The following is a 25,549-nucleotide window of genomic DNA, read 5'->3' on the forward strand; positions in this document are numbered from 1 at the left end:
AAGGTGAGATTTGGGTGGGGACACAGAGCCAAACCATACCATGAGCTAATCCTACTTATACTATTATTACTCACAGAAAGCAAAAGAAAACGTTGTGGGAAGAAAATCAAAAGGCCCCTAACCACAGATTTTTGGATTCCCATTCTCTTCACTCCCTGCCCACTGCTCAGAAAACGCCCAGAGATCTGCTGACCAACGCAATCCTGCCAGCTACGAAAGAATTTATGCTTCAGTTCAGAAAGTGAGTCTACCCAGCTGGGAAGAGTCTGAAATCTACGCCCTCATTCCCTTGGCTTCCCTCCACTTCTCCTGGGAGTAAACCTCAGGGCAAGCCCAGTGTAGCTGAGCAGCTGATAAAGGAAGATCCAGGAAGAGAACAAATGAGCTGTCTGAGGCACCAGGCCGCAAGAGGAGAGAGGTGGCTTTACCATAAGCATTTTTACTATCGGTTACTAACAGTGGCATTAGTTATTCCTATAGAACCTATTATATGTAAAGCAGAACACCATATACTTTAAGTGAAAAAGATTAAAATCACTTTGAGGCTGGGCGGGGTGGCTCACGCCTGTAATCCCAGCACTTTGGGAGGCTGAGGCGGGTGGATCACGAGGCCAGAAGATCGAAACCATCCTGACTAACACGGTGAAACCCCATCTCCACTAAAAATACAAAAAATTAGCCGGGCGTGGTCGTGGGCGCCTGTAGTCCCAGCTACTCAGGAGGCTGAGGCAGGAGAATGGCATGAACCCAGGAGGCGGAGCTTGCAGTGAGCCGAGATCCCGCCACTGCACTCCAGCCTGGGCGACAGAGCGAGACTCTGTCTCAAAAAAAAAAAAAAAAAAAAAAAAAAATCACTTTGAAGTTCCAAAAAAACTGCTGCTGAGGGAACAGTTAGGTGTATTCAGGGTCAAGCTGCACATGGGGCAGAGCCCTGGCTGCCTGTGTCTCAGGGAGTCTGCTGGCTCCTGGTCCCAAGACTTCTCATCTCACTCCACTGACTTAAGTCCTTCTCAAATGTTCATCCACAATACTTTCAGTTCTTCAAACCCAATCCTCATTTTTCTCTTCACTGATCCCTTAAAGAACTCAAGGGAGAAAAACAGATACATTCTACATTCTTTTATGAAATGAATATAGCAATAATTCTGACAGATGGAGGTTGTATCAATTATAGATTTCCTGCTGAGACTTGTCAGTAGTTTTCCTAAAATATAGATCTGCTCTGTCACTCTGCTTTCAAAAGCCTTTGATGCATCCCTTCTGTCAAAAAAATAAAGTCCAAACTCTTTCACTGGACACTCAAGCATTGGGGAGCCAAATGGCCCTGAGGGTAACTGAGTCACGGAACGGTGAACACTCTCGGACCTAGTGAAACTTTTGGGCAAAGTGACTGGAATAGTGGTTCACGCAGTCTGGGCAGGACGGAGAGGTGAAGCCAGGAGGGAAACTGGGAGAAAACCAAGACAGGGTCCAGGGAACTGGAAGCTTCAACAAAACTAAATGACAGGAAGAGAGGGGGAGAAAGGGAAGAGGCACTGGTCAGGGCACAGGACACAGGAGTTTGCAACTTGAGATGTAACAGTTCTGGGAGATGATGAGGCCCAGGAGCAGCTATGGGACCAGCCTCCTGGAGAAGTGGAATGACTGAAGGGCCTGTGGAAGGAATTTTAGGTTAGGTGTTCACTTTCCAGGTGGATTCTGAAGTTGCCCAGGATGGTGGCAGGACTGCTGATGAACAGGGAGCAGTGACAGGCGGGGAAGCACATGACTATGGAGAGGAAGAACATGGTCTGCTGCACAAAATTGAAAGTGAACTCTCCCCATGTGGAAGTGACTGGTTTGGACGTGCTGTACACCACCACCACAGTATCCCTCAGCACCCACAGATGCACAGCAATGACCAACTCGTAATTTTGCAAATGCTTGAACCTGAACCTCCTGCCATGCGGCTGCTGGGAAGCTGAATGTGTAAGCCACTGAGTGGTAGTCACTCACTGATAATTCCTGAGGACACTGGGCTACAGCTTGTCACCAAAAGCCAAGGGTCTTCTTTTCTTTCTTCCTTGAACAGGAAGTTCTTCAATCACATACAAGTAGGGCCAAGGGGCCACAGTACAGCACTTGAATGTCAGCTTTTCTTCTTATGCTATCTCTTGACTGTATGTCAAGAGAAAGAAAAGGGGACAGGAGCAAGGACCTGCCCAGAATAGAAAGCTTTCTTCCTTCACACACAGAGGCAGAAGGGGGGGTGGGCATTGAAGAAGACAAGCCACCAATCAGTGGAGAGCCAGACTCTCAGTTAAGAGTTTCCAGGGGTTGCCAACTTTGAACACAATACAGGAACTCCTACAAATTACTGATCCCTCTCAGCTGAGCAGTTCTAGCCACAGGTCACCTGGATTTAAGTATTAGACAGGTCTTCCTTCCTTCAAATCTATTTTTTTTTCTTTTGAGATAGAGTCTCACTCTATCACCAGGCTGGAGTGCAGTGGCACAATCTCGACTCACTGCAATCTCTGCCTCCCAGGTTCAAGTGATTCTACTGCCTCAGCCTCCCGAGTAGCTGCGATGGCAGACGCGCACCACCAAACGGGGCTAATTTTTTTGTATTTTTAGTAGAGACGGGGTTTCACCATGTTGGCCAGGATGGTCTTGATCACCTGACCACGTGATCCGCCCGCCTCAGCCTCCCAAAGTGCTGAGATTACAGGCGTGAGCCACCGTGCCCAGCCAAAATCTAAATTTCTAAACATCTGTTTGTGGCTCGTGGTTCTCTCCTCTGGAAAAACACCACTGAATAAACCTGTTTTTCATTTACTGACGTATAAAATACCATCAACCACAAGGTACATCATTATGTATCATGAAGAAAAAAATCTGTCAAGAAATTCTAAGATGTCATGGAATATAAGAAACATTCCCACTTTAAGTTGCGCATCCCAGAACCAGTGAGAATTCTTCAACATAACAATTCTTAAAATGTGCAAAGACAGCCTCCCTGGGTCCCCACTTCAGTCTTTTTTCCATACTAATTCTAGAGTCCCAAATCATTCATTTAAAAAAAAATAATAATTTTTTAAAGAATCTAAAACTTACAGAAAAATTGGAAATATCATATAAAAACTTTTTTTTAAAACCTGGAACCATTCAAGAGTAAGTTCCTGGCATGATGCCTCATCACCCCCGAATATTTGGTATTTTCCTACAAACAAAATTTATAAACATAATACAACTCCCAAATAAGGAGCTTAACACTGATGTGTCACTGCCATCCAATCCCAAAATCCATCCAAGCTTCTGCGACTTTCCCAATGATGTCCTTTACAGCAGCCCAGGTCAGAGTCACATGCTGCACTCAGTCGTCACGTCACAGCCATCTCCGTCAGTCGGCAACTGTCCCTTGGTCTTTCTTGGTGTTTGTGACCTTGGCACTTTTGAAGACTACATTCGGCCCAGTTGACCCGTCGAAGGTATTTCCCTGTGGCTAGATTCAGGTCAGGTGCCGCTGGCAGTAACAACACGGAGGTGAGGCTGCGCTCTTTTCAGTGTACACCACCAGGCGGCCCGCAGCTTTTTTTATTTGCCATTACTGATAAAGCTCACTTTGATAATTTGGTAAAGGTATGTCCTCCAGGCATGTGCACCATGAAGTTCCTCTTTTCCCCTTTGTAATTAGTATGTGTTCTGTGGGGAGGTGCTTTGAGGCTAGGTAAATATTCCATCCTCATGAAACCTTCAGTTTACTTTTACTTTTTAAATCAGTATAGATTCATGGTTCCTATTTTATTCAATCAGTTGAAACAGCTACTAACGTTATTCATTTTGATGCTGAAATTCTAAATTATGCTTCATAAGACCCTGTGTACAGAGCTTTCCTATCTTATTCTTTTCTGGACATCAGTTTTCCAGTGTCTTCACTTACGTAAATGTTAACTACAAATACAGTGCTTTCAGTATCAAGAGTAGCATGACACTAACATCTCCCTACATCTGATTATGTCCACAGGGATACAGCCTAAGATTCCAATATAATGTTTTGAAGCCACGGCACACATCAGTGTACACGGAGCTCACGTGACTGAAGGTTCCCAGGCATTCTCCTTCTCCACTTGAACTGTTACTTAAGCCACGTCTCCACAAACCTTTGCTATACTGTTTTAAACAACCCATTTGCAGGTTGACTTAATGAATACTCCTCTTATCTATGTTTCAAGAGTTCACCGCCCTAGTTTTGTGCCCCTTTCAAGTAAGATGCTTACATTGATGCTTTCTTACAAGTTTTTGATAAAAGAATTTTAAATGGGTGGGAAAAGAAACATTAAGTAGAGAGTTTGGCATTCTAACCAAGGGAGATTCAGGTTGGGAGGAAAGCGGGCTACAGAAGCTTTCACGCCAAGCACCAGAACTCTAAAAGACCTTCAAATCTGTTATTTACATTAAAGAATTTACAAATCTGAGAGTTCAGTGAGCTGAACAATTAAGTAAATAGATGTAGGATGGCAAGAGCCAGGTCTTTCATTTAGGAGTGGGAGTTTAGTGATAAGAAAGGAGAGAGAGCTACAATGATCCATGTGGCAATGTATTCGAATTGGAGACATAAGTATGAACTCATTGTTAGCTTAATATCAATGCAGATGATTACAGACAGAAATATTTATAGATATGTATATATGCAGGAGTTAGGATACACGCATGTATTTCCTTGTTCTGTCAGCTGAGAAGGCCCAGAAGCAACAGGCATCTCGGCAGTAACATCACATCTAATGCCCAGATCTCGGTTTTTAATACCACTCTCCAATAAACAGAAACCAGGGTTCCTTGGAGAAATGGCTGATTCTAGGATTGATGTGTCATTACTGATGAAGTTCAATAATGTTCAAGGGGCAGAAAATATATGCAAAAGGAGCCTGGCACATCTTACAGCACCAGAAAGTAAGAAAGTGCTCAAAAACTAAACCAAACCAAAACAAAAAAACAAAAATCCAACACCCACAACAATGGAGGCACGTCAAAGACACAGGAGCCAACACAAAGAATCCCCAGTGGCCAAAGCTGGGATAATTTGAGTAACAAAGTTGTACTGTATTATAATCCAAAGTATAAAATAAATACCCATGGGTCCATACTGATACAAATAAATGACTGAATAAATTAATAAATGGAGCAGAGGCAAATCATCCATGCAGAAAAATTCCAAATAATTATGTAGATACTCCACCCTAAGGGAGATGGAGCATAAATCCCCACTTATTAAGTGTGGGCTGTGCACAGTGATGTCAAAAGTTATCGTATGGAAGGGGGAAAAGAGTTAACTTCACAGTGGAGAACCTGACAGACACTACCTCAGCCAGGTGACCAAAGTCAACATCACCGGTGATACTTCACACCGATAGCACATAACCTTGGTATGATAGGATGCATGCTAATGGTACTTTACAAATCCCTGTGGTCTTCCTCCCAAAAACCCATATCCCTAGCCTAATTATAAGAAAACTATCAAACATGTCCCAGTTAAAGGACATTCTACAACATGCTGGGCCAGCAGTCCTCAAAGCTGTCGAGGTCATCAAAAACAAGGAAAGTCTGAAAAAGTATCACAGCCAAGAGGAAACTAATGGATCATGATGACTAAATGTAATGTGGTGTCCTGGGTGGGATCCTAGAACAGAAAAAAAACTAGGTGAAAACTAAGGAAATATGAATAAAGTAATAGACTTTGGTTAATAATTATGTATCAACATTAGTTCACTGTGGTACAACAAATCAACATGTTACATGGTACCTAACAGGGGAGAGTGGGTGCAGGGTTTGCAGGCATTCTTTGTACTATCTTCACAATTTTTCCATAAATGTAAAACTGTTCTAAAAAGTAAAGTTTTTTTTTTTTAAAGACTCATTTTATAAAAGGGAACAACTTCTCATCAGAAAAAACGTTAAGCCAGAAAACAACAAAACAACACCTTTAAAGTGCTGAAAGGAAAATTCTGTCAACACAAAAATTTATACCTGTCTTTGAAAAACGATGGCCAAAAAAAGACACTTTCAGATAAATAAATGTTGAGAGAATTCATCATCCGGAGATCTGTGCTGCATGAAATGATTTTAAAAAAGGGAAATGACACCAAACGGAAACTTGGACATTCAGAAGAAATAAAGAACAGCAGAACTGTTAGTAGGTAGGCAAATATAAAAGCCTACCATTTTTTCATGAGTTTTGCCATTCCCACTCCCTTCACGAATGAGGGGCCCCTTTTCATTCTTCCTCTAAACGCTCCTCAAACTTAAGCATCTGACAGCGGGTCTCAACAGGGACAGGAAAGCTCTCCTGGGGGTGTCTGGAAACCCTGTGGGAGGGGTCTCTATGCTGTCACAGGCATAGAGGTGTGCCACCAGCATTTAGCAGGCCCATGCCTGGGGAGGTGAAACACTCTGTAATACAAAAGAGGGACCTGCAGAGCAAAAGAACTGTCCCAAAATACCCGTTGCCTTGTCCTCCACTTCCATCCTGAATCGAGAAGCACTGTAAGCATCAATGCAGGGGTAGAGATCCTCACCCAGACCTCTAACACCTACAGCCTAAGGCTGCTTGATCCTCCTTAGCAGCTGTGCCAGTGAGACCAACTCTTGAGATCATAACTCCAAGGTCAGGTCCATCATCATATGAACTGCTATCAGTTAAGAACGTCTTCCATCCTGGAACCTAGGAAACTGATTTCTAAAACAGTATTTCAAACCCATGTAGATCCTTTACATGATTTTACCTTCCTCCTCTTCTGCTGCCAGTGAGGAAAGAGAAGCACAGAAAAGACAAAAAAGTAAATCAAGTGACAACTTCAAAAAACCCACTTGGGACACAGAGACTGCAAGGAAGGCTGGAGGACAGTCTCATGTGTCTGCTGGTGGAGGCACTCTCCAGTTCCACTTCAGATTTAAAGAAAAAAGGAAAATTAAGAGCTTATGGAAGTTTTAAAATGGAACCATTGCATTTATTTTTTAAAGGCTATTTTTATTTTTTAAAAGCTACTGCTTAAGTGTTTCAGTTTTAGATTTTGATAATTATGAATTTTTTTAAAAAATGTATGAACCAGATGGAAGATACAGTAGAAGCATGTGCAAACTCAGGCAAAAATATAAATGCAATTTAAACCCTTACTTCCTGCCACAGCAGTACACTTCAACTCCAAGCTCCATCTTTTCTGAGGTAGTTAAATCCATATTCAATTAGAAGCTAAAAAACTTTAAATGGTAAAACAATAGTATACTTATATTACTCATGTTCTTGATAGGCATTTAGAATAAAGAAAATAGATTTACGTTAAGTGGCCCAAATTACTGATATGTAAAGGTATTCTACAATGTGTTTGTGATTTCTTTTTACTCGTTTTCATAAAGCATTTTTTGTATTCAGAGTGAATTTTCTATATTTTACAAAGTGTGACTTTTTCTATTCAATGCTAGGTAATAAATATAGAGCTAAATACATTTTTAAGAGAATATGATGGAAGGAAGGTGAAGAGCCATTCAACTAATTTTGTTCAACCATCCAAAAAAAAACCCAGTAAGAAGCATCTGATATTGCCGATTGATAAAAAGATTAAAAAGCAACATTATTATTTGGTTACATGTTTATCTAAATTACCTCATCTTCCTTTCAACAATGGAAAGAATGTCCACAAAATTCTTACAGACATACAGATAAAACTACAGCTAATTCTATCAGACAGTGATTTAACACAACTTAAGATGATTAAACAATAACAGTAAAGTCTATACAAATCTTTAAAAACGAGGAAAATAAATCCGTAATTTTCAGACAAGCATGCATTATTGTAAACTATCCAAGAACCCATAACTTCCCCTTCATACTACTACAGATCCGCTAACTACATGACAAAGAACTCACTCTGCTAACCAGAGGTAACAAGTGAAACCACACACTAAACAGCCTTTCCTGTCAATGACGTCATGGACAGGGCACTGGAACAGATGTCCTTCAGTCACCAGGTGAAGGGCATGCTTTAGCAGAAACAGGACCAAGCTCTTGGTTGACAAGGCAAGAAAACAAAATACTTACACTTGTATTGGTACATACAGTATATAGAGAATACTTATATTCCAATGTGGAATTTTAAAATTAGGTATAAAACATAGCCTTAAATGAAAAGAAAGCTTAACCACCAAACTAAATAACTTAATAAAATCATTTCAATGCAACCCATATTTATTTTGTTCAGGGCATTTTGCTGACCACTGCAGAGAACCGAAAGACGTGACACAAACTTTAACTTCATGAAACTCTGGGCTTTTCCTTACTGCCAGTAAAGTATGCAAAGAATGACAACATGAAAGGAAAAGGACAATTCTGTCATGGAGGTACAGAGAGGGCTCTGAAGACTGCAGGAGCCTTGGACTATAAACTCAGTAAGGGCAATGATCCAGGTTTCTCTCCTTTCGACTTTTACCAGTTCTTACTAGTTCATATTGAAATGCACAGCACAGAGAGCTGCCAAACCACTGCTTCTGCCCTACAATGAAGGGAGGGCAAAACTGGCACATGAGCAGGATAGGGTGAAAGCATGAGTCTCTGGGTCCATCCCTTGAAACTGTCTGGGGTGGGGTGGGGGGAGGAGCCTGGAATCAGTGTCTTTCCAATTACCTTATGTGATTCTGACACAAGAGTTCTTGAATTTCTGTAGACAGCACTGCCCTACAGAGTGAGAAGGGTTATCTGTGGAGGAAGGGAACTGAGTAACACATTGATGAGCCTGGAAAGCAAGGAGTTGCCAGTGTATAATGACTTTCTCTGAGTATAAGCAGAAACAGAAAGGCAGAGAGCTATGGCATACAAAAGTCAGAAGAGGATCATAATTCTGGAGATTTATTGGGAATGCCTGGCTGAAAAGACGAGACCCAGAGAAGCTTTTGATGGTGTGTGTTCTCTGTGCTACTCAACCTGAACTTCTCACCCCATTCTCAGGACAGGCTTTCAGCTAGTGCAGCTCGCTGGACTGAAACGGGACCATTCTATAACCCTGTCCCTCTCACCCTGAGCACGGACTCCATTAAGAACCCTAGCGCAGCCAGGACGCATGCCTTCCTGCTCCACTCTTCCTCTCCACACTTCACCTGTGGGGCTTCTGTTGCCACCACTGGTTCCCTCCACACTCCCATCAATGCTTCCTGCTGGTTTTCCAGGTCTCAGTTAGATGGCAGAGAAGCAGCTAGGAACCCTGCTAGCTGCCTGAGACAGCTGCCATCATTCAGCGGGGCTCCGGCTGCCCGGCTCTGTGGCTGCTGCAGGTGTGAGACTGCACACCCTAGTGCAGTGTAGGAAAGCACAGCTTAGGCCGCACCGACCTCATCGAGACCACGCCTCCCTTCTTTCAAATCCTCCCACGTTACTGAGCGACAGTCCTTGCTTTAGGCACACTTCTGCTCTGAACTGAATTTACTATTACCCTATCCACCACGTTGAGCTGTGCTGTTTTTTTCCTGTATTTAAAATTACTTTTGTTTTGCTTTTCCCCACCTCAGATCCTTCACTCACAAGGGGCCTTTTGCCCAGAATACTATTCTCAACTCCTCAACTCCGACTCAGATGCCATTTCCTCAAGGCATTCCTCTCCGACCCCTTGGACCTAAGTCACTTCCCACAACCATGACTTCGTACTCAATGTTTGTCTTCTCTGCTTGATTAGAACTCCATGGAAAGAGGCACCATGTGTGTCTTGTTTATGTTTGGAGCTCTAACAAGAGTTCAAAAAACAGCATATAGAATCTAAATCCCTCTCTACTTGCAGTTACCTGATTTTCTACATTTCCTTCAGACTCCCTCTACTCTAACCAGATTTTTGATTCATGTGGTTCCCCTACTGAGAGTATTTTCTCTTTCTGGTCAAATCCTAAGTAATCCTAATTATTTAGGGACTAGCACAATGAATGCCTCCTATATGAAGTCTTCCAGACCTGGGTCAGAACCCCTTTCATAATAATACTATGGCTGATCCTGCTACGTAGGTATGCAAAGTGAAGCACTGAGTGGTTCCCCAATTATTTCATGCATGTGTGTTTCCCCTTGGGAGGAAGTGTTCCTGGCAGACACTCACTTGTACATCCTTCTACAAATCCCTACAGTGTCCATCACAGAATGCCCGGCATATAGCAGGTATAAATCAATACCTGTTGATTAACTATTTTTTTGTACTAGATATATTTTAAACAATTAAGTTATATGGAAAAACACCAGGAGAATGAAGAAAAAGTACACTTAGAAATTTTTTTTAAAGTGCCAATCTCAAAATGAAAGAAATAATTGATTTCATAATTTTATAAAAGCTACTGCTTATTCCAGGCATAAGAAAAATTGTACAACTGTTATACATTACAGTTTGTTAGCTCAATAAATTTTGCAATCACCCTGTTTTAGGTAGACGAGGACGCTAGTTTAAGGACTCAGTTACTCGAACTCACAAGGCTGATAATCAACTTGGTCTAAGATTCAAATCCCAATCTTGTGACTGTTTGACATTATGCCAAATTATTTTCTCTATTTTAGAGGTACTATATCATCCAACTAAAGCTTATTTTTTCTTCTATAACTAAAAATGATTGAGAATGTCATAAAAAATTAAAATCTATGGTAAATTATTAAATATGATTTTGGAAGATGAACAACCAGAAGAAACTGAGACAGCTATGGAAACAGAGAGTGATCTATAAATTGGATGAAGTATTTCAATAACGTTTTTCTAAGGTGATGAATATGTGACAGGCAGCATCTCCACTGAGAACAGAATGAAACCAAGAAAATTTATTCTGTCTGGAAAACCGGAGACAACGGGCAACAGCCTAGAAGTTCAAAGGGAAAACAGAAAGGGCTCAAAGAAAAAGGATAAAAGCTCTAACCAAGAACCAAGAATCTTTTCACACACTAAGATGAGTAGTTTGCAGATAATTCACAAATTCCCAAACAAAATGTCATTTTTACTAATCTTAAAAATAAAAGCAATATTATATTGTAGAATTTTTTTAAACAAATGGGTTTGCTTCCATTGCTCTTGTGAACAATACATCCGTGTAGTCCAATGTAGCTGGGACTACAGGTGAGCGCTACCGCGCCCAGCTCATTTTTGTATTTTTAGTAGAGATGGGGTTTTGTTATGTCTAGAACAGGCTGATCTAGAACTCCTGGACTCAAGCTATACCCTGCTTAGGCCTCCTAAAGTGCTGAGATTACAGGTGTGGGCCACCATGCCTGGCCACTATCCACCTCTTTTTTTTTTTTTTTTTTTTTGAGACAAGGTCTTGCTTTGTTGCCTAGGCTACAGCGCAGTGGCACAATCTCAGCTCACTGCAACCTCCGCCTCCTGGGTTCAAGGATTCTCCTGCTTCAGCTTCCCAAGTAGCTGGGACTATAGGTGTGTACCACCACGCCTGGCTAATTTTTGTATTTTTGGTAGAGATGAGGTTTCATCATGTTGGCCAGGCTGGTCTTGAACTTCTGACCTCAGGTGATCCGCCTGCCTCGGCCTCCGGAAGTGTTGGGATTACAGGCGTGAGCCACCACACCCAGCCACTGTCCACTTTTTAATACCATTCTATCTTTATATGCTCTTTCAATTTCTATCTTGAATACTCAAAATATGAATAAAAGTAACAAAAGATCACCTCATGAATACTTGCTTTGTCTCTCCAAGTAAGAATACTTGAGGACATACAACTGAAACCTGTTTCAGTTTAAGAATCTTGTATTTGTGTTGCTTTTGAACTTTAGTTTGCATTATACTTTTAACAGCTTTAATGAGGTATAATTTACATCCTATAAGACTCATCTTTGTAAGTGTACAACGAGTAGAATTATAGGGATGTGCAACCATCATCACATCCAGTTTTGGGTCATTTCCATCACCCCCCAGAAAATTCACTCACGCTCTTTTTAAAAATACATGTTCCCTTTTCGGTGTTGTATTTTTGTTTTTTAAAAGATGGGGGTTTTGCTGCGTTGCCCAGGCTAGACTTGAACTCCTGGGGTCAAGGGTGCTCCTGCCTCCGTCTCCGATGCAGCTGGGATTACTGATGCTTGCCAACATGTCAGCCCCCTCATGCTCACTGCAATTAATCCTCACGCCCAGCTCTACCCTACACAGCCACTAATATGCTTTCTGTCTCTGTATGTTTGACTTTCTTAGACATCTCATATAAATGGAATCATGTAAGAGTAGCCTTTTGTATCTGGCTTCTTTCATTTAGCATAATGCTTTTGAGGTTTATCCATGTGTCAGGAGTTAATTCCATTTACAGCTAATAATACCACCAGCGTGAACTGTGCAGATCCACTTACAGGCAAATTTTCTTCCTCCTTGGCCATCCCTGAAATAACAAGACCAACCGTCCTCTTCCTCCTACCCCCTAAGCCTACTCAATGGGAAGAAGGATGAAAACCATTATGTGATGTGACCAACTTCCACTTAATAAAGAGTAAATATATTTTCTCTTCCTTATGATTTCCTTAATAACATTTTCTTATATAACAGCACATAACATATATAACAAACAAAGTATGTGTTAATCGACTATGTTATCAGTGAGGCTTTTGGTCAACAGCAAGCTATTAGTAATTAAATTTAGGGCTGGGCATGGTGGCTCACGCCTGTACTCCTAGCACTTTGGGAGGCCGAGGTGGGTGGATCACCTGAGGTCAGGGGTTTGAGACCAGCCTGGCCAATATGGCGAAACCCCAACTCTAGTGAAAATACAAAAATGAGCTGGGCATGGTGGCACACACCTGTAATCCCAGCTACTCAGGAAGCTGAGGCAGGAGAATTGCTTGAACCCAGGAGGCGGAGGTTGCAGTGAGCCAAGATCGCACCACTGCACTCCAGCCTGGGTGACAGAGTTGAGACTCCATCTCAAAAAAAAAAAAAAAAAAAAAAGTTAAATTTGGGGGGAGGCAAAAGTTATATGCAGCTTTTTGACTGTGTGGGGGTCAGTGTCCCCCCCTACCTTCTCACTGTTCAAGGGCCAACTGTAATTGCTAAACTATATTCAATTTTATGGACATATAACTTGTTTATTTATCCACCAGTTGATGAACAACTGCGTTGTCTCTACTTTTCTGGCCATAATAAACAATGCTGCTATGAGCATTTGTGTGTAAGTCTTTGTGTGGACATTTCACTGTTTTCATTTCTCTTAGATACCTGGGAGTGGGACTGCTGGGTCATATGGTATTTTTATGTTTAACGTTTAAATAAATTGCCAAACTATTTTCCAAACTGGTTGTACCATTTCACATTTCTACTCGCAATACATAAGGATTCTAGTTTATCCACATCCTCAACAAAACTTGGTACTGTATGACTTTTTAATTATAATCATTCTAGAGGATGTGAAATAGTATTGTTTTGGTTGCACGGTTGTTTTGATTGCATTTGTCTAATGATCAATAAAATGTCTAATTATTAAACCCTTTGCCCGTTGTAAAACTAGGTTGTTTATCTTATTGATTTATAAGAGTTCTTTATATATTCTGGATGCAAGTCCTATATCACATGTATGATTGAAAAATGTTTTGTTTGTGGCTTATCTTTTCATTGTTTTAATGGTTTCTTTTGAATGACAAAGGTTTTTAATTTTGATAAAATCTAATTTTTTTTTATAAACTGTTTTTGGAGTCATAGGCAAGAACTTCTTGTTCAAAATCACAGACTATCTTCTAAAAGTTTACAGTTTTACCTCTTACATTTTTGTCTAATATCCAAGTGAAGTCATTTTTATATAGTCTAAATCCCTCCCTCCCTGCCTCCCTCCTCCCTCCCTCCCTTTCTTTCTTCCTTCTTCCTTGAAACAATCTTGCTCTGTGGCCCACATCAGAGTGCAGTGGTGCGATCATGGCTCACTGCAGCCTCAACCTCCTGGGCTCAAGGGATGCTACCACTTTAGCCCCCCAAAGTGCTGTCATTACAGCATAAGCCACCAGGTCTGGCTTCTTTTTTTAAATTTGCAGGTGGATAACAATTGTTTCAGCACTAGTTGTTGAAAGACTGTCCTTCCCTCACTGAATGATCATGGCACTTTTGTTGAAAATCAATTGACCATAAAGATATTTATTTCTAGATTCTCAATTTGGATCCACTGATCTACATGCCCATCCTTCTACCAATACCACAATGCCTTGATTACTAAAGCTGTGAAACGGAGTAGTGTAAGTCCTCTAATGCTGTTCTTTTTCCAAAATGCTTTGGCTATTCTAGGTACTTTGCATTTCCATATAATTTTAGGATCAGCTTATCAATTTCTACAAAACACATGCTATGATTTGCATAGATACGTACCACAAGGAATTTATATATCAATTTTAAGATAACTGCCACCTTGACAATATTGAACAATGGAATCAAAGGATATGAAAGGTCTCTCCATTTATCCATATATATATATATATATATTTTTTTTGAGACAGGGTCTCGCTCTGTTGCCCAGTGAGAATGCAGCAGCACCATCTGGGCTCACCGCAACCTCTGCCTTCTGGGCTCAAACGATCCTCCCACCTCAGCCTCCCGAGTAGCTGGGACCACAGGTGAATACTGCTACGCCCAGCTACTTTTTTTATTTTTTATTTTTTCGTAGAGACAGGGTCCCCCTATGTTGCCCAGGCTGGTTTTAAACTCCTGGGCTCAAGTGATCCTCCCTCCTTGGCCTCTCAAAGTGTTGGGATTACAGGTGTGTGCTACCACACTTGGCTGAGATTTTCTTGAATTTCTCTCAGTAATGTTTGTAGGTTCAATGTGCAATTCTTATATTTCTTTTTAACAAGTTTTTGTTCTTAGGCTATTGAGAATGAACTCTTCTTAATTTCATTTTTGGAACGTTCATAGCTAACATATAGAAATACAATGGCTTTTGGGCAGGCCCAGTGGCTCATGCCTGTAATCCCAACACTTTGGAAGGCTGAGGTGGACGGGTCACTTGAGGTCAGGAGTTCAAGACCAGTCTGGCCAACACGGTGAAACCATGGTGGTGTGCACCTATAATCCCAGCTACTTGGGAGGCTGAGGCAGGAGAATCACTTTCACTTGAACCCAGGAGGCAGAGATTGCAGTGAGCCAAGATCGTGCCACTGCACTCCAGCCTGGGCAACAGAGCGAGACTCTGCCTTTAAAAAAAAAAAAAAAAGATATACAATTGGTTTTTGTATAATGACTTTGTATTCTACATTCTTTCTAGACTTGTTTATTACATCTAGTGGCTTTTTAATAAATTCTTTCTGATTTTCTACATACACAACCTATGAATAATGAATTTTATTTCTGCCTTTCCCAACTGGATGCCTTTTATTTTTTCCTTCCCTGTTTACAATGGCTAAAACCACAAGAAAAATGTTGAGTAAGTATAATGTTGAATACAAGTAATGAGAGTGGACATCCTTGGCTTGTTCCTGGTCTTAAGGAGAAAGCAGTTAGTCTTTCACCATCAAATATGATGTCAACTGTGGCTTTTTCATAGATGCCCTTTATCAGGCTGAGGATGTTTCCTAATGTGTTCAATGCTTTTTTTTTAATCATGATGGGTACTGAGATTTTGTCAAATGCTTTTTCTGCACCTATCGAAAATGGTTAGTTGGCTTTTTCATTTATTCTATTGATTTTCAGATGTAAAAAAAAAAAACAAACCATATATCCCATTAATGGGGTAATGAATCTAATCCATTTTATATATTACTAGATTCTATTTGCTAATAATTTTAAAAGAATTTTTGTGCCTACATTCATAAGGGATATTGGTATATGGTTTTCATGGATCTCTTTGTTTGGCTTTGATATGAAGGTAAAAACCAGCTCCACAGAATAAGTTGAGAAATGTTCTCTATTTTCTGAAAGTTTGTGAAGGATTAGAATTATTTTTTCTTTAAATAGTTGATAGACTGCACCAGTGAATTTCATAGGAAGATATTTAATCCTCAATTCAATTTCTTGCTTATTATAGGTCTACTCAGATTTGCTATTTTTTCTTGAGTCAATTCTGACAATCTGTATATTTTTGGGAATTTGTTCATTTCATCTAAGGTGTCTAATTTGTCAGTATAGAGAAAAAAGTAAACATAAGAGGTTTGAACTACTATCCTTCGAAAGGCCTGCTTACAATGTTAGCCCTGGGGTGGCATCTGGGAACAAGGGTTTGGGGAGGATTCCCACCATTACCTAATAAGAGTGACTCACTGTGAGTGTGACTATGTGGTGAGTCCTGTGAGTCCTCCTAGTGAGTCACTGAACCTGTGGATGGTCATGGGGACCCCAGACATAGTTACCATAAAGTTGTTCACAATATTCCTTTATAATCCTTTAAGTTTCTGTAGAGTCAGTAGTGACGTCCTTTTTTAGTTATGATTTTGGTAAACTGTGTTCTTTTTTATTGTCGGTCAGTCTATCTAAAGGTTTGTCAATTTTTTTTTTTTTTTGAGACGGAGTCTCGCTCTGTCGCCCAGGCTGGAGTGCAGTGGCGCAATCTCGGCTCACTGCAAGCTCCGCCTCCTGGGTTCACACCATTCTCCTGCCTCAGCCTCTCCGAGTAGCTGGGACTACAGGCGCCCGCCACCACGCCCGGCTAATTTTTTGTATTTTTTAGTAGAGACGGGGTTTCACCATGGTCTCGATCTCCTGACCTCGTGATCCGCCCGCCTCGGCCTCCCAAAGTGCTGGGATTACAAGCGTGAGCCACCACGCCCGGCCAAGGTTTGTCAATTTTATTGATAGTTACAAAGAACCAACTTTTGGGTTTCATTGACTTCCTCTATGACTTTTCTGTCTCACTTATTTCTCCTCTAATCTTTATTAACTCCTTTGTTCTACTGGTTTGGGGTTTTGTTTGTTCCTCTTTTTTATAGTTTCAGAAGGCAAAACTTAGTTTAATGATTCCATATCTTTGTTTACTGACCTAGGTATTTAAAGCTATTAACTTTCATTTAAGTACTGCTTTCCTAGCATCCTACAAATTCTGATGTGTTTTCATTTTCATTTGGTTCCAAATGTTTTTAAATTTTCCTTTTGTTTTTTTATTGGACCCATGTGTTATTTAGATGTGTGTTGCTTAATTTCAAATACTTGGGAATTTCCCAGATTTTCTTTAGTTGTGGTTGAATAATATACTTTGTACAATTTCAGTCTTTTAAAATATATTCAGACTTGTTTTACAGCCAACCATATGGTCTATCCTAGAGAATGTTCCATGTGTGCTTGAAATGAATGTGTATTCTAGTCAGTACGTAGAATGTACTACATATGTTGGCTAGGTCAAGTTGGTTAACAGTGTTGGTCAAGTTTTCTATATGCTTGCTAATTTTCTATCTAGCTATTCTATCAATTACTAAGAGTAGGGTGTTAAAATCTCCAACTATAATGGTTGAAATGTCTGTTTCTCCTTCCCATTCTGTCAGTTTTTGCTTTGTATATCTTAGGTCTCTGATATATATTGGTATGTCTGATAGTGTCCCACAGGCATCTGAGGCTCTGTTCATTTTCCTTCAATTGATTCTTCCCTCTACTATTTTGAATCTGCTGTTGAAGGCCTCTAGTGAATTTTCCATTTCCAAAATTGTACTCTCCAATTCCAGAATGTCTGTGTCTCGGCTCTTTTATAGAATTTTTATGTTCTTTGCTGGGAATCTCTGTTTGTTGACTCATTGCTGCCATTCATTATTGTCATACTTTATTTCTTTAAATACAGTTTCCTTTAGTCTTTGGACATATTTATATTAATTGCTTTGAAGTTTTTCTCTGCTAAATCCATTATCTGGGAACACTTACAGACAGTTTCTATAGACTTTTGTTTTCCTGAATATGAGTCAAACATCTCTATATTTGCATGTCTTATAATCTGTTGAAAAGTGAACATTTTAGACAATATATTGTAGCAACTCTGGATTCTGATATTTTCCCCCTTAAAGTTGGTGGTGTTGCCTTGTCTGCTTGTTCACTTTTGTTTAGTAACAGGCTGGGTTAAACACATGAGATCTATTTTCATTGTGATGTGCAACCACGATGTCTCCACTCAGTTTCTTCTTGTTCTATGTTCTTTTTCCTCCTTCTTTTTAATAAGACTGGTTTCCTAGGAACTGCTCAGTCACTGGCTCTCCTCTGCTAGCCTGCCTCTGTGAAGTCACTTCCACAGACAGTGACACTGGACGCTGGTGTCACTCACCACTGCAAACAGAAACTGCCAGTCCTTGCAGCCTGCTCCACACTGGCAGAAACTCCACACAGCATAGCTTCGGGAGTTTGGGAAGCAGCACCCTGCTAAACCACAAATTTCCACTGCTCTTACCTGAAGTCTAGAAGTTTTACAAAGCATGAATGTGTCTCAGATTACTGTTCCTTCATTAACATCCAGAACACTGAAGTGGCTGTTTTGTCAATTTTGTCCAGTTTTATAGTTGCTTTTTTGAAAGAGGATTTGCTGATCTCTTCACTTGGTCTTAACCGGAAGTGCTACCCCTACTTCTCTATTATTTTTAATCCTACCTTATAAATATTTTACAAAGTTTTTCTCTAATGATTATTTTGAAATATTTCAAATAAGCAAAAATTACAAAGAATATAATAAACGTCTGTCTACCCACACACTCAGCTTAAGAAATAAAACATTATAGATACATTTACTTCTCTCTGATCCTATTTCCTTTCTTCCCTCTCCAGAGACAACCATTATACTAAATTTTGTATTTCTTAATCTTATGTATGTTTTTCTTAGTTTATACCTATATACATGCTCTTAAATTACTTAATTAAAACGTTTTGCATTTTAATTGTATTCAAATGATATCTAACTATAAATATTCTTCTATAACTTACCGTGTTTGGGAGACTTATTCATGTAAATACATGTAGCTTTAATCCACTGACAGTTAACTGCTGCATAAATATGCCACAATTAATCCAGTCTCCTATGACAGACACAGGTGTTTTCAATAATCTGCTGTTACAATGCTGTAACACTCTCATACATGTCGTCCATGCACATGTGCAAGAGTAACAAGGGTGTAAAGAAGGACGGAGAGAGACTATCAGTGCTTGTGTAAGTATATGAAATCTGCCCACTGGCTCCCACATGGTTGGAGGTGAAACGTGAGAGAAGGGGAAACAGTGGTTGTGCTCCAGGAGAGGGATCCACGGCCTTCCACAGTCTAGATTTAGAGTCACAGGAGGCCTTACAGGAGGCCTCTATCCTCCAGCCCCCACCCAGGAGGCAACCTGGCCTATGTCACACAGCATGTCAGTGGAAAATCTGGGACTAAAACCTAGGTTTCCTTTCTTTACTGCCTTCTTTCTCAAAGCAAGATCTGCAGACCAGCAACATTAGTGTCACCTAGAAACTTGTTAATAATACAGCCTCTGGGTCATATTCCAGACTTACTGAATCAGAATTTGCATTTTAACAAGATTCTGAGCTACACATTAAAGTTTTAAAGTTTGAAAAGTACTCTAGAGTATTTATCTAGGAGTGAAATTACTGATCACAGTGTGCAGATTCTTTTAACTATACCACACGATGCCAAATTTCTCTCCAAAGTATTGTACCAATTTACCCAATTTACTGTCCCACATTATTTTTTCTAACTGTCTATGAACCTAATCACAACATAAAGCCGTTTCCTATTGCTCTTATGTACACCTCCATTGTTTGCCTTACAAAGCTTCCATTTCCTAAATATATCCTCAAACTATACTCCTGCATTTCTTTAATTTGTGCTGTTATACACTCATCTGTGATAAAAAGAGTTACATGGTCAAATAGGTTTGGGAAACACTAGATTAATCAAAATAAAACAGGGTTTTTTGTTTAGTTCTGTGTTTGTTTTTGAGACAGGTTCTAACTCTGTTGCCCAGGATGCAGTGCAGTGGTGTGATCACGGCTCACTGTAGTCTCAACTTCCCCAGGTTCAGGAAATCCTCTCACCCAAGCCTCCCAAGCAGCTGGGACTACAGGAATGCATCACCACACCAGCTACTTTTTGTATTTTTTTGTAGAGATGGGGTCTCCCTATGTTGCCCAGGCTGATCTTGAACTGCTGGGCTCAAGCAGTCCTCCTACCTTGGCTTCCCCAGGCTCAGGGAGCCGTGATGGTACCACTGCACTGCATCCTGGGCAACAGAGCTAGACCCTGTCTCAAAAAAAAAAGCCTGTTTTATTTTTTATTTTGATTAACCTAGTATTTCCCAAAGTGTTTGGATTATAGGATTATAGGTGTCAGCCACCGCGACCAGCCAAAACAGGTTAAGACTTCTCAGAGACCCAAAAATGTTAAGAAGTACTAGGAACCCCTAAATGTGGACTACATTTCAAGCATTTTCTGAAACTTACTGTTTCCCCATGAGTCCTCTAGGAACATATCTAAACAAACTAACATTTCAAGGAACACAGATGGGAAATGCTGCATTGATACAGGCTTCCCAACCTTTTTAAATACAAGTAATTTAATTTTTTTTAAGATTTCAATTCCCTCTTATAATTTCCAGATCATCTCATACTTTTATTAAAAGACTCTCATTCTAGCTACTTCTCTGTGGTTCTGTGTAAGTAAAACAACATTAATAAGAAAGAAAAATACATTTTGCTAGGTTGAATTTCTCCCTCTTCATTTTTCTTCACGTTTTAAGGAAAGAAGAAATCAGCATGTAATGAAGATAAGTTACATTAGGCCCAGATTTTTAAATAGTTTTTCTTCCCTCTGAGACAACTGAGGAAAGCGAACCAGCACCTGCTCTGAAACCTAGCAGAAAAACTACCCTCGAGTCCCATGCTTCCACATAGATGTCCAGCTAAATTAAACTGCCCCTTAATTTTCTTTTGCTTTCCCTGAATACATTAAAACTTACACGACCCCAGTGATCTCTGGATAGTGAAAAATCACACGTTTTATTTTATTCTTTGTGTTTTTCTTTAGTTTCAGTTTTTGTACAATAAGCAAGCATTACTTTTGCAATTGGAAAAAATACACCTTACTTCTTTTCTTTTGTTTTTGAGATGGAGTCTCGCTCTGTCACCCAGGCTGGAGTGCAGCGGCGTGATCTCAGCTCACTGCAACCTCCACCTCCTGGGCTCAAGCAATTTTCCTGTCTCAGCCTCAGTAGCTGGGATTACAGGTGCCCTCCACCACCATGCCCAGCTAATGTTTTTATTTTTAGTAGAGACAGGGGTTTCAGCATGTTGGCCAGGGTGGTATCAAACTCCTGACCTCAGGTGATCCGCCCACCTTGGCCTCCCAAAGTATATCTTACTTCTAAAAGGCTTAGTTTGAAAGGAAGAAAACAAGTCAGAGGGCACTAAAGTTTAAATCCATCTGCACCATTCTATCAAGATGTGCAGGGAAGTACCAACGACTCTCAATTGAGGTGGGCAAGTCTTTGCAAAAAACTTGCTAAAAATAATTATGTAAAAATTACACGATGTAAAGTTAGTTCTTTAAATAAGTCAAACTCTAAAATTCTCATGAATGCAAAACTAAATTTTATCTAGATTTCAACTTAAGGAGACAGAGTGGTGAAACTAACAGAACATCCACAAAACTAGGGTGTGAGCCCTCTTCTGTTGGCCCTTACCTCTTTCAGTCCCCTTCCTAGTCTGTAAAATGGGAAAGAACCTACATCATGCATGGTTGTTGTAAAGACTGTCTAAAAAAACAGATTTTAAAAACTCATTGCACAGTGCCTGGCATTTATATAGTAAGTGCTCAATAAACTGCAACTATTGTTATTAAACAATCAGAAATATCCTAAATGCTTCCAGAAGAAATAAAGAAGCATTGTTACTACTGAAATTATATTAATTACTAAGTCAGTTTCAACATTTATCCTGATGAAAACAGAATCCTTCCCAGACAGGCAATCCTTGAGAATCCATGACATAACCTGGGTGAATGATTCCAAATCAAATACATTATTTGTCAAAGTTATTAAGCAAAATGTAGAAATGCAAAACAACTAAGGATTTAATCACAGCCAGTTATTTAATAAGTCCAAGTTTTACAGACTGCTATCATCATGACTTATGAAAAAGAAGAAATTCAACTATGGGGAAAAAACATGCATCCCAACAAATAAATGGCAATACTAATAGGATTATGTTGGAAATTACATGGCTTCAGCAGAGGCAGAATGCTTACCTATAAAGCAATGATTTGTAAGAAGAAAAACAAAACAACAACCATTGTTGTTTACCTGGGTGAGTCATGGTAACCGGCTCCTCTTTGGATTTATTATTGTAGATGACTACAGCAACTGCATTCTGGAAAGCGGCCCGTGATATTTTCTCTTTAAACGTGCAGTTTCCCCTCTGCAGCAAGGCAATCCACTGTTTGATATTAGGAGGGACAAAGAACCGGGTTTGTGGATCACAGCCCAGATGATCAGCAACTGAAAAGAAAAAGAAATACACACACTAAAGATAAATAAAACTGACCAAGTCTTTATCAAAGCGTCAACTGCTTCCTGAATACCACACAGAGCTAAAGCACATCAAGCAGCTCGCTGCCATCAGAGCTATGAATACATCCACAAACAATACAATGAAGCTGAATCAGTATCTATAGGGAGAGATGCTCCATTGGACAGTTACCCATAATGCAAATTAAAACAATGAAAATTTCTTAACTTTACAGACTGATAAAAAATAAAAAAGGACTGATAATATCCAGTACAGAGTGTAAAGGGAGGAGGAAGAAAAGGCCCACACAGACGAGAAACCCAGGTGACTGACGTAACCCTGACACCCTGACTCTTACTCATTCCTGTTCATGTACTAGCCTCTCCACACACCCCCACCACCACTATCCCCACGGTGAGAAAACAGAAGCCTGGACTGGGGGCCAGTGAGGAGGCCAAAGTAATCCTTGGTTCAGTTACTAAGTGACCCTGTTGAAATTCAACCATGTTTGAGCACATTTCTTCATAAATGTCTAAGGAAAATTTAAAAGTTTGGTTTTGGCTTATATTTGAAAGTTGAAGTAGTTAAAATAACATCTAAGTAGAATAAATGTATTATTCCTCTAATTTATGTTAGCAAAAGTCACCCCACAACTCCATATCAAGGTACACTTACTGTATCCATCTGTCTAACAGGTTACAAGAAGACACTAAGAATGTTGGTACTACAAATTACATGGCCACTGTTCTAGATTTTTTGGGATAGTTTATTTAAAATACTCTTAAGTACATTTAAATTTGTCAGAGTAAGTGCCTCAATTTTTTACTCTGCACATATGGCCATCATGGTTCTGGCATCCTCTGCAAATCTTAAGAAGAAGCTCCCGGCTGCTCTTCCCCCTCCCACTTTCACATTTATAACAGGTTCGAATGAGAGAGAAGGGTAGTCCAGAAGGGGAGACAAGTCACCAAAGGTAGAGTCTGCAGACTGCTAGCACACAGTGGCGGAGGGTGCCAGCCCTGTGCCCTGAGTCAGCCCTGCTGGTCCTCTGTATGCCGGGAAGGAAGCAAGGAAAGGGAACACGGCACATGGATCTAAAAAGGTGACACCAGAAGTAAATAAATCATAAAAACAAGGCAAGGTGTGGTGGCTCACGTCTGTTAATCCCAGCACTTTGGGAGGCCGAGGCTGGTAGACCCCTTGAGCCCAGGAGTTTGAGACCACCCTGGGCGACAAAGTGAAACAAAAAATACAAAAAATTAGCTGGGTGTGGTGGGGCACATCTGAATTCGCAGCTACTGGGGAGGCTGAGGTGGGAAGATTGCTTGAGCCATGATGGCACCACTGAACTCCAGCCTGAGCGATAGAATAAGACCCTGTCTCAAAAAAATCATAAAAACATTAAGTATTAATTGTAGTAGATAGAGATGACGCCAGCGGGAAAACGTTGGCTTTCTACACACCTGGAAGCACACGCTTAGCAAAAGAAACTAAATGCTTACACTACTTAAATTGTAAAATGTAAAGATGTCACTAACCTCAGAGAACTATTACATCTACCATTCCCACTTAAATATCTTTCCCCAAATTTTCTTTCAATTATTGTGGTGAGAGACTGCACCAAGAGTGTATTTGCTAGGTCTCCTAATACATGAAATGGAAGATGAATGTTTTCACAATTTTTCATGATTGATATTGTATACCACCATTACCTACCCTTTTCCTTAAAAGGTTTCTGCACTCTGAAACTTTAACCCTTCCTCAATCAAATTAAACAGGGGGATAGAAGCCTATGTCATGATTTTAGGAGTCAACTATTGAAAGACATAGGCGATGCATTACAAAACTTTAAAATCCTGAAACAGATTGTTTACTTTCATCACTATCTGTTTCACCGATAATTACACTGTAAAATAAAAGCAGCTCAGTGACCTGTTACGATAATCTCCTCTTAGAAAAATGTCTAATACTGTATCCAAACAGGGAATAACCAAAGAACTGGTTTTAGGTGTTCTGTTTGTTATTTTTCAAAACATACTGCTGCACAAACCCTGGAAGAAAACGCAAAATCAAGAATATCTAAAGTGATGTGTACCCTTGCCTTCTGTGCAACACATTTAATCATTTGTCTGTGACTTATCTCTTCTTCCCTGTGGTCTTGCATACATGTACAATGTAGTAAAGAGCAAACAACATAGTTATGGAATCAGCAAGACTGTGCTCCAAGTTCTAGATCAACTGCTTACTAGCTGTGTAACCATCACAGGTTACTGAAATTCTCCCATCTTTAATTTGTACTTATTTATAAAGATTTAGATAGTCTTATCTCACAGAGTTCTACATGTGAAAAAGCCAACAGTAATTCTTTCTGGCCAGGCGTGGTGGCACACGCCTGTGATCCCAATGCTTTGGGAGGCCAAGGTGGGAAGATCACTCGAGGCCAGGAGTTCAAGACTAGCCTGGGCACATAGTAAGACCCTCATCTCTACACAAAATAAAAAATAAAAAAATTAGCTAGGCATGGTGGCACACACCTGTAGTCCCAGCTACTCAGGAAGCTGAGATGGGAGGATCGCTTGAGCCCAGGAGTTCAAGATTACAGTGAACTATGATCATGCCGCTGCACTCCAGCCTGGGTGACAGAGCAAGACTCTTTCTCTAAAAAATAGTAATAATTCCTTCATTCTTGAATGCTTAAAAAAACCTCTTTCTTTTTGTTTGTTTCACTGACATTCATCCTATGTTGTCTTGGTGATCCGGTTTGGTCCCCTTGGGAGTTTCTGTGCCAAAATATGTGAGCTACCCCACGCTCAGCAGCACCCCACACTCCTCTGCTCTTAGTAACCACCACTCACAGATCCCAAGCCTCATCTTCTTTACCTCTTTCCTTTTGACAGTGTCACAGTCCACTCAGAAGACAGCAATTCAGTAATATTCATAATGTTCTAAGAATGAAAAGACACAGCAAGGGGTGCAACCACGGAGCAAAAGTTATCAAACATACTGCAGGGGGACTTTAAAACTCTCCTAAAGGAATCCCACCCACTGAGAACAGATTCTATGAACAACAGCATGATCAAAACAAATCCAACAACGGCCTGTATAAGCAAAAGAACGTTGCTGTTTCCCAAAA

At 40.2% G+C, this 25,549-nt stretch overlaps 1 protein-coding gene across 3 annotated transcripts in view; it reads right to left on the minus strand.

Moving 5' to 3' along the window:
* Positions 1-25,549, minus strand: part of RNF130 (ring finger protein 130) — a 152,731-nt gene that overhangs the window by 99,388 nt on the left and 27,794 nt on the right. For all 3 annotated transcript variants that reach the window (XM_032158898.2, XM_032158897.2, XM_032158899.2), the window contains exon 2: positions 22,212-22,406. In XM_032158898.2, coding sequence (XP_032014789.1) covers positions 22,212-22,406 — 195 coding nt within the window. The remainder of the gene's footprint in view (positions 1-22,211; positions 22,407-25,549) is intronic.

This window comes from Hylobates moloch, unplaced genomic scaffold, assembly GCF_009828535.3.
Source record: "Hylobates moloch isolate HMO894 unplaced genomic scaffold, HMol_V3 SCAFFOLD_6, whole genome shotgun sequence".
NCBI lineage: Eukaryota > Metazoa > Chordata > Mammalia > Primates > Hylobatidae > Hylobates > Hylobates moloch.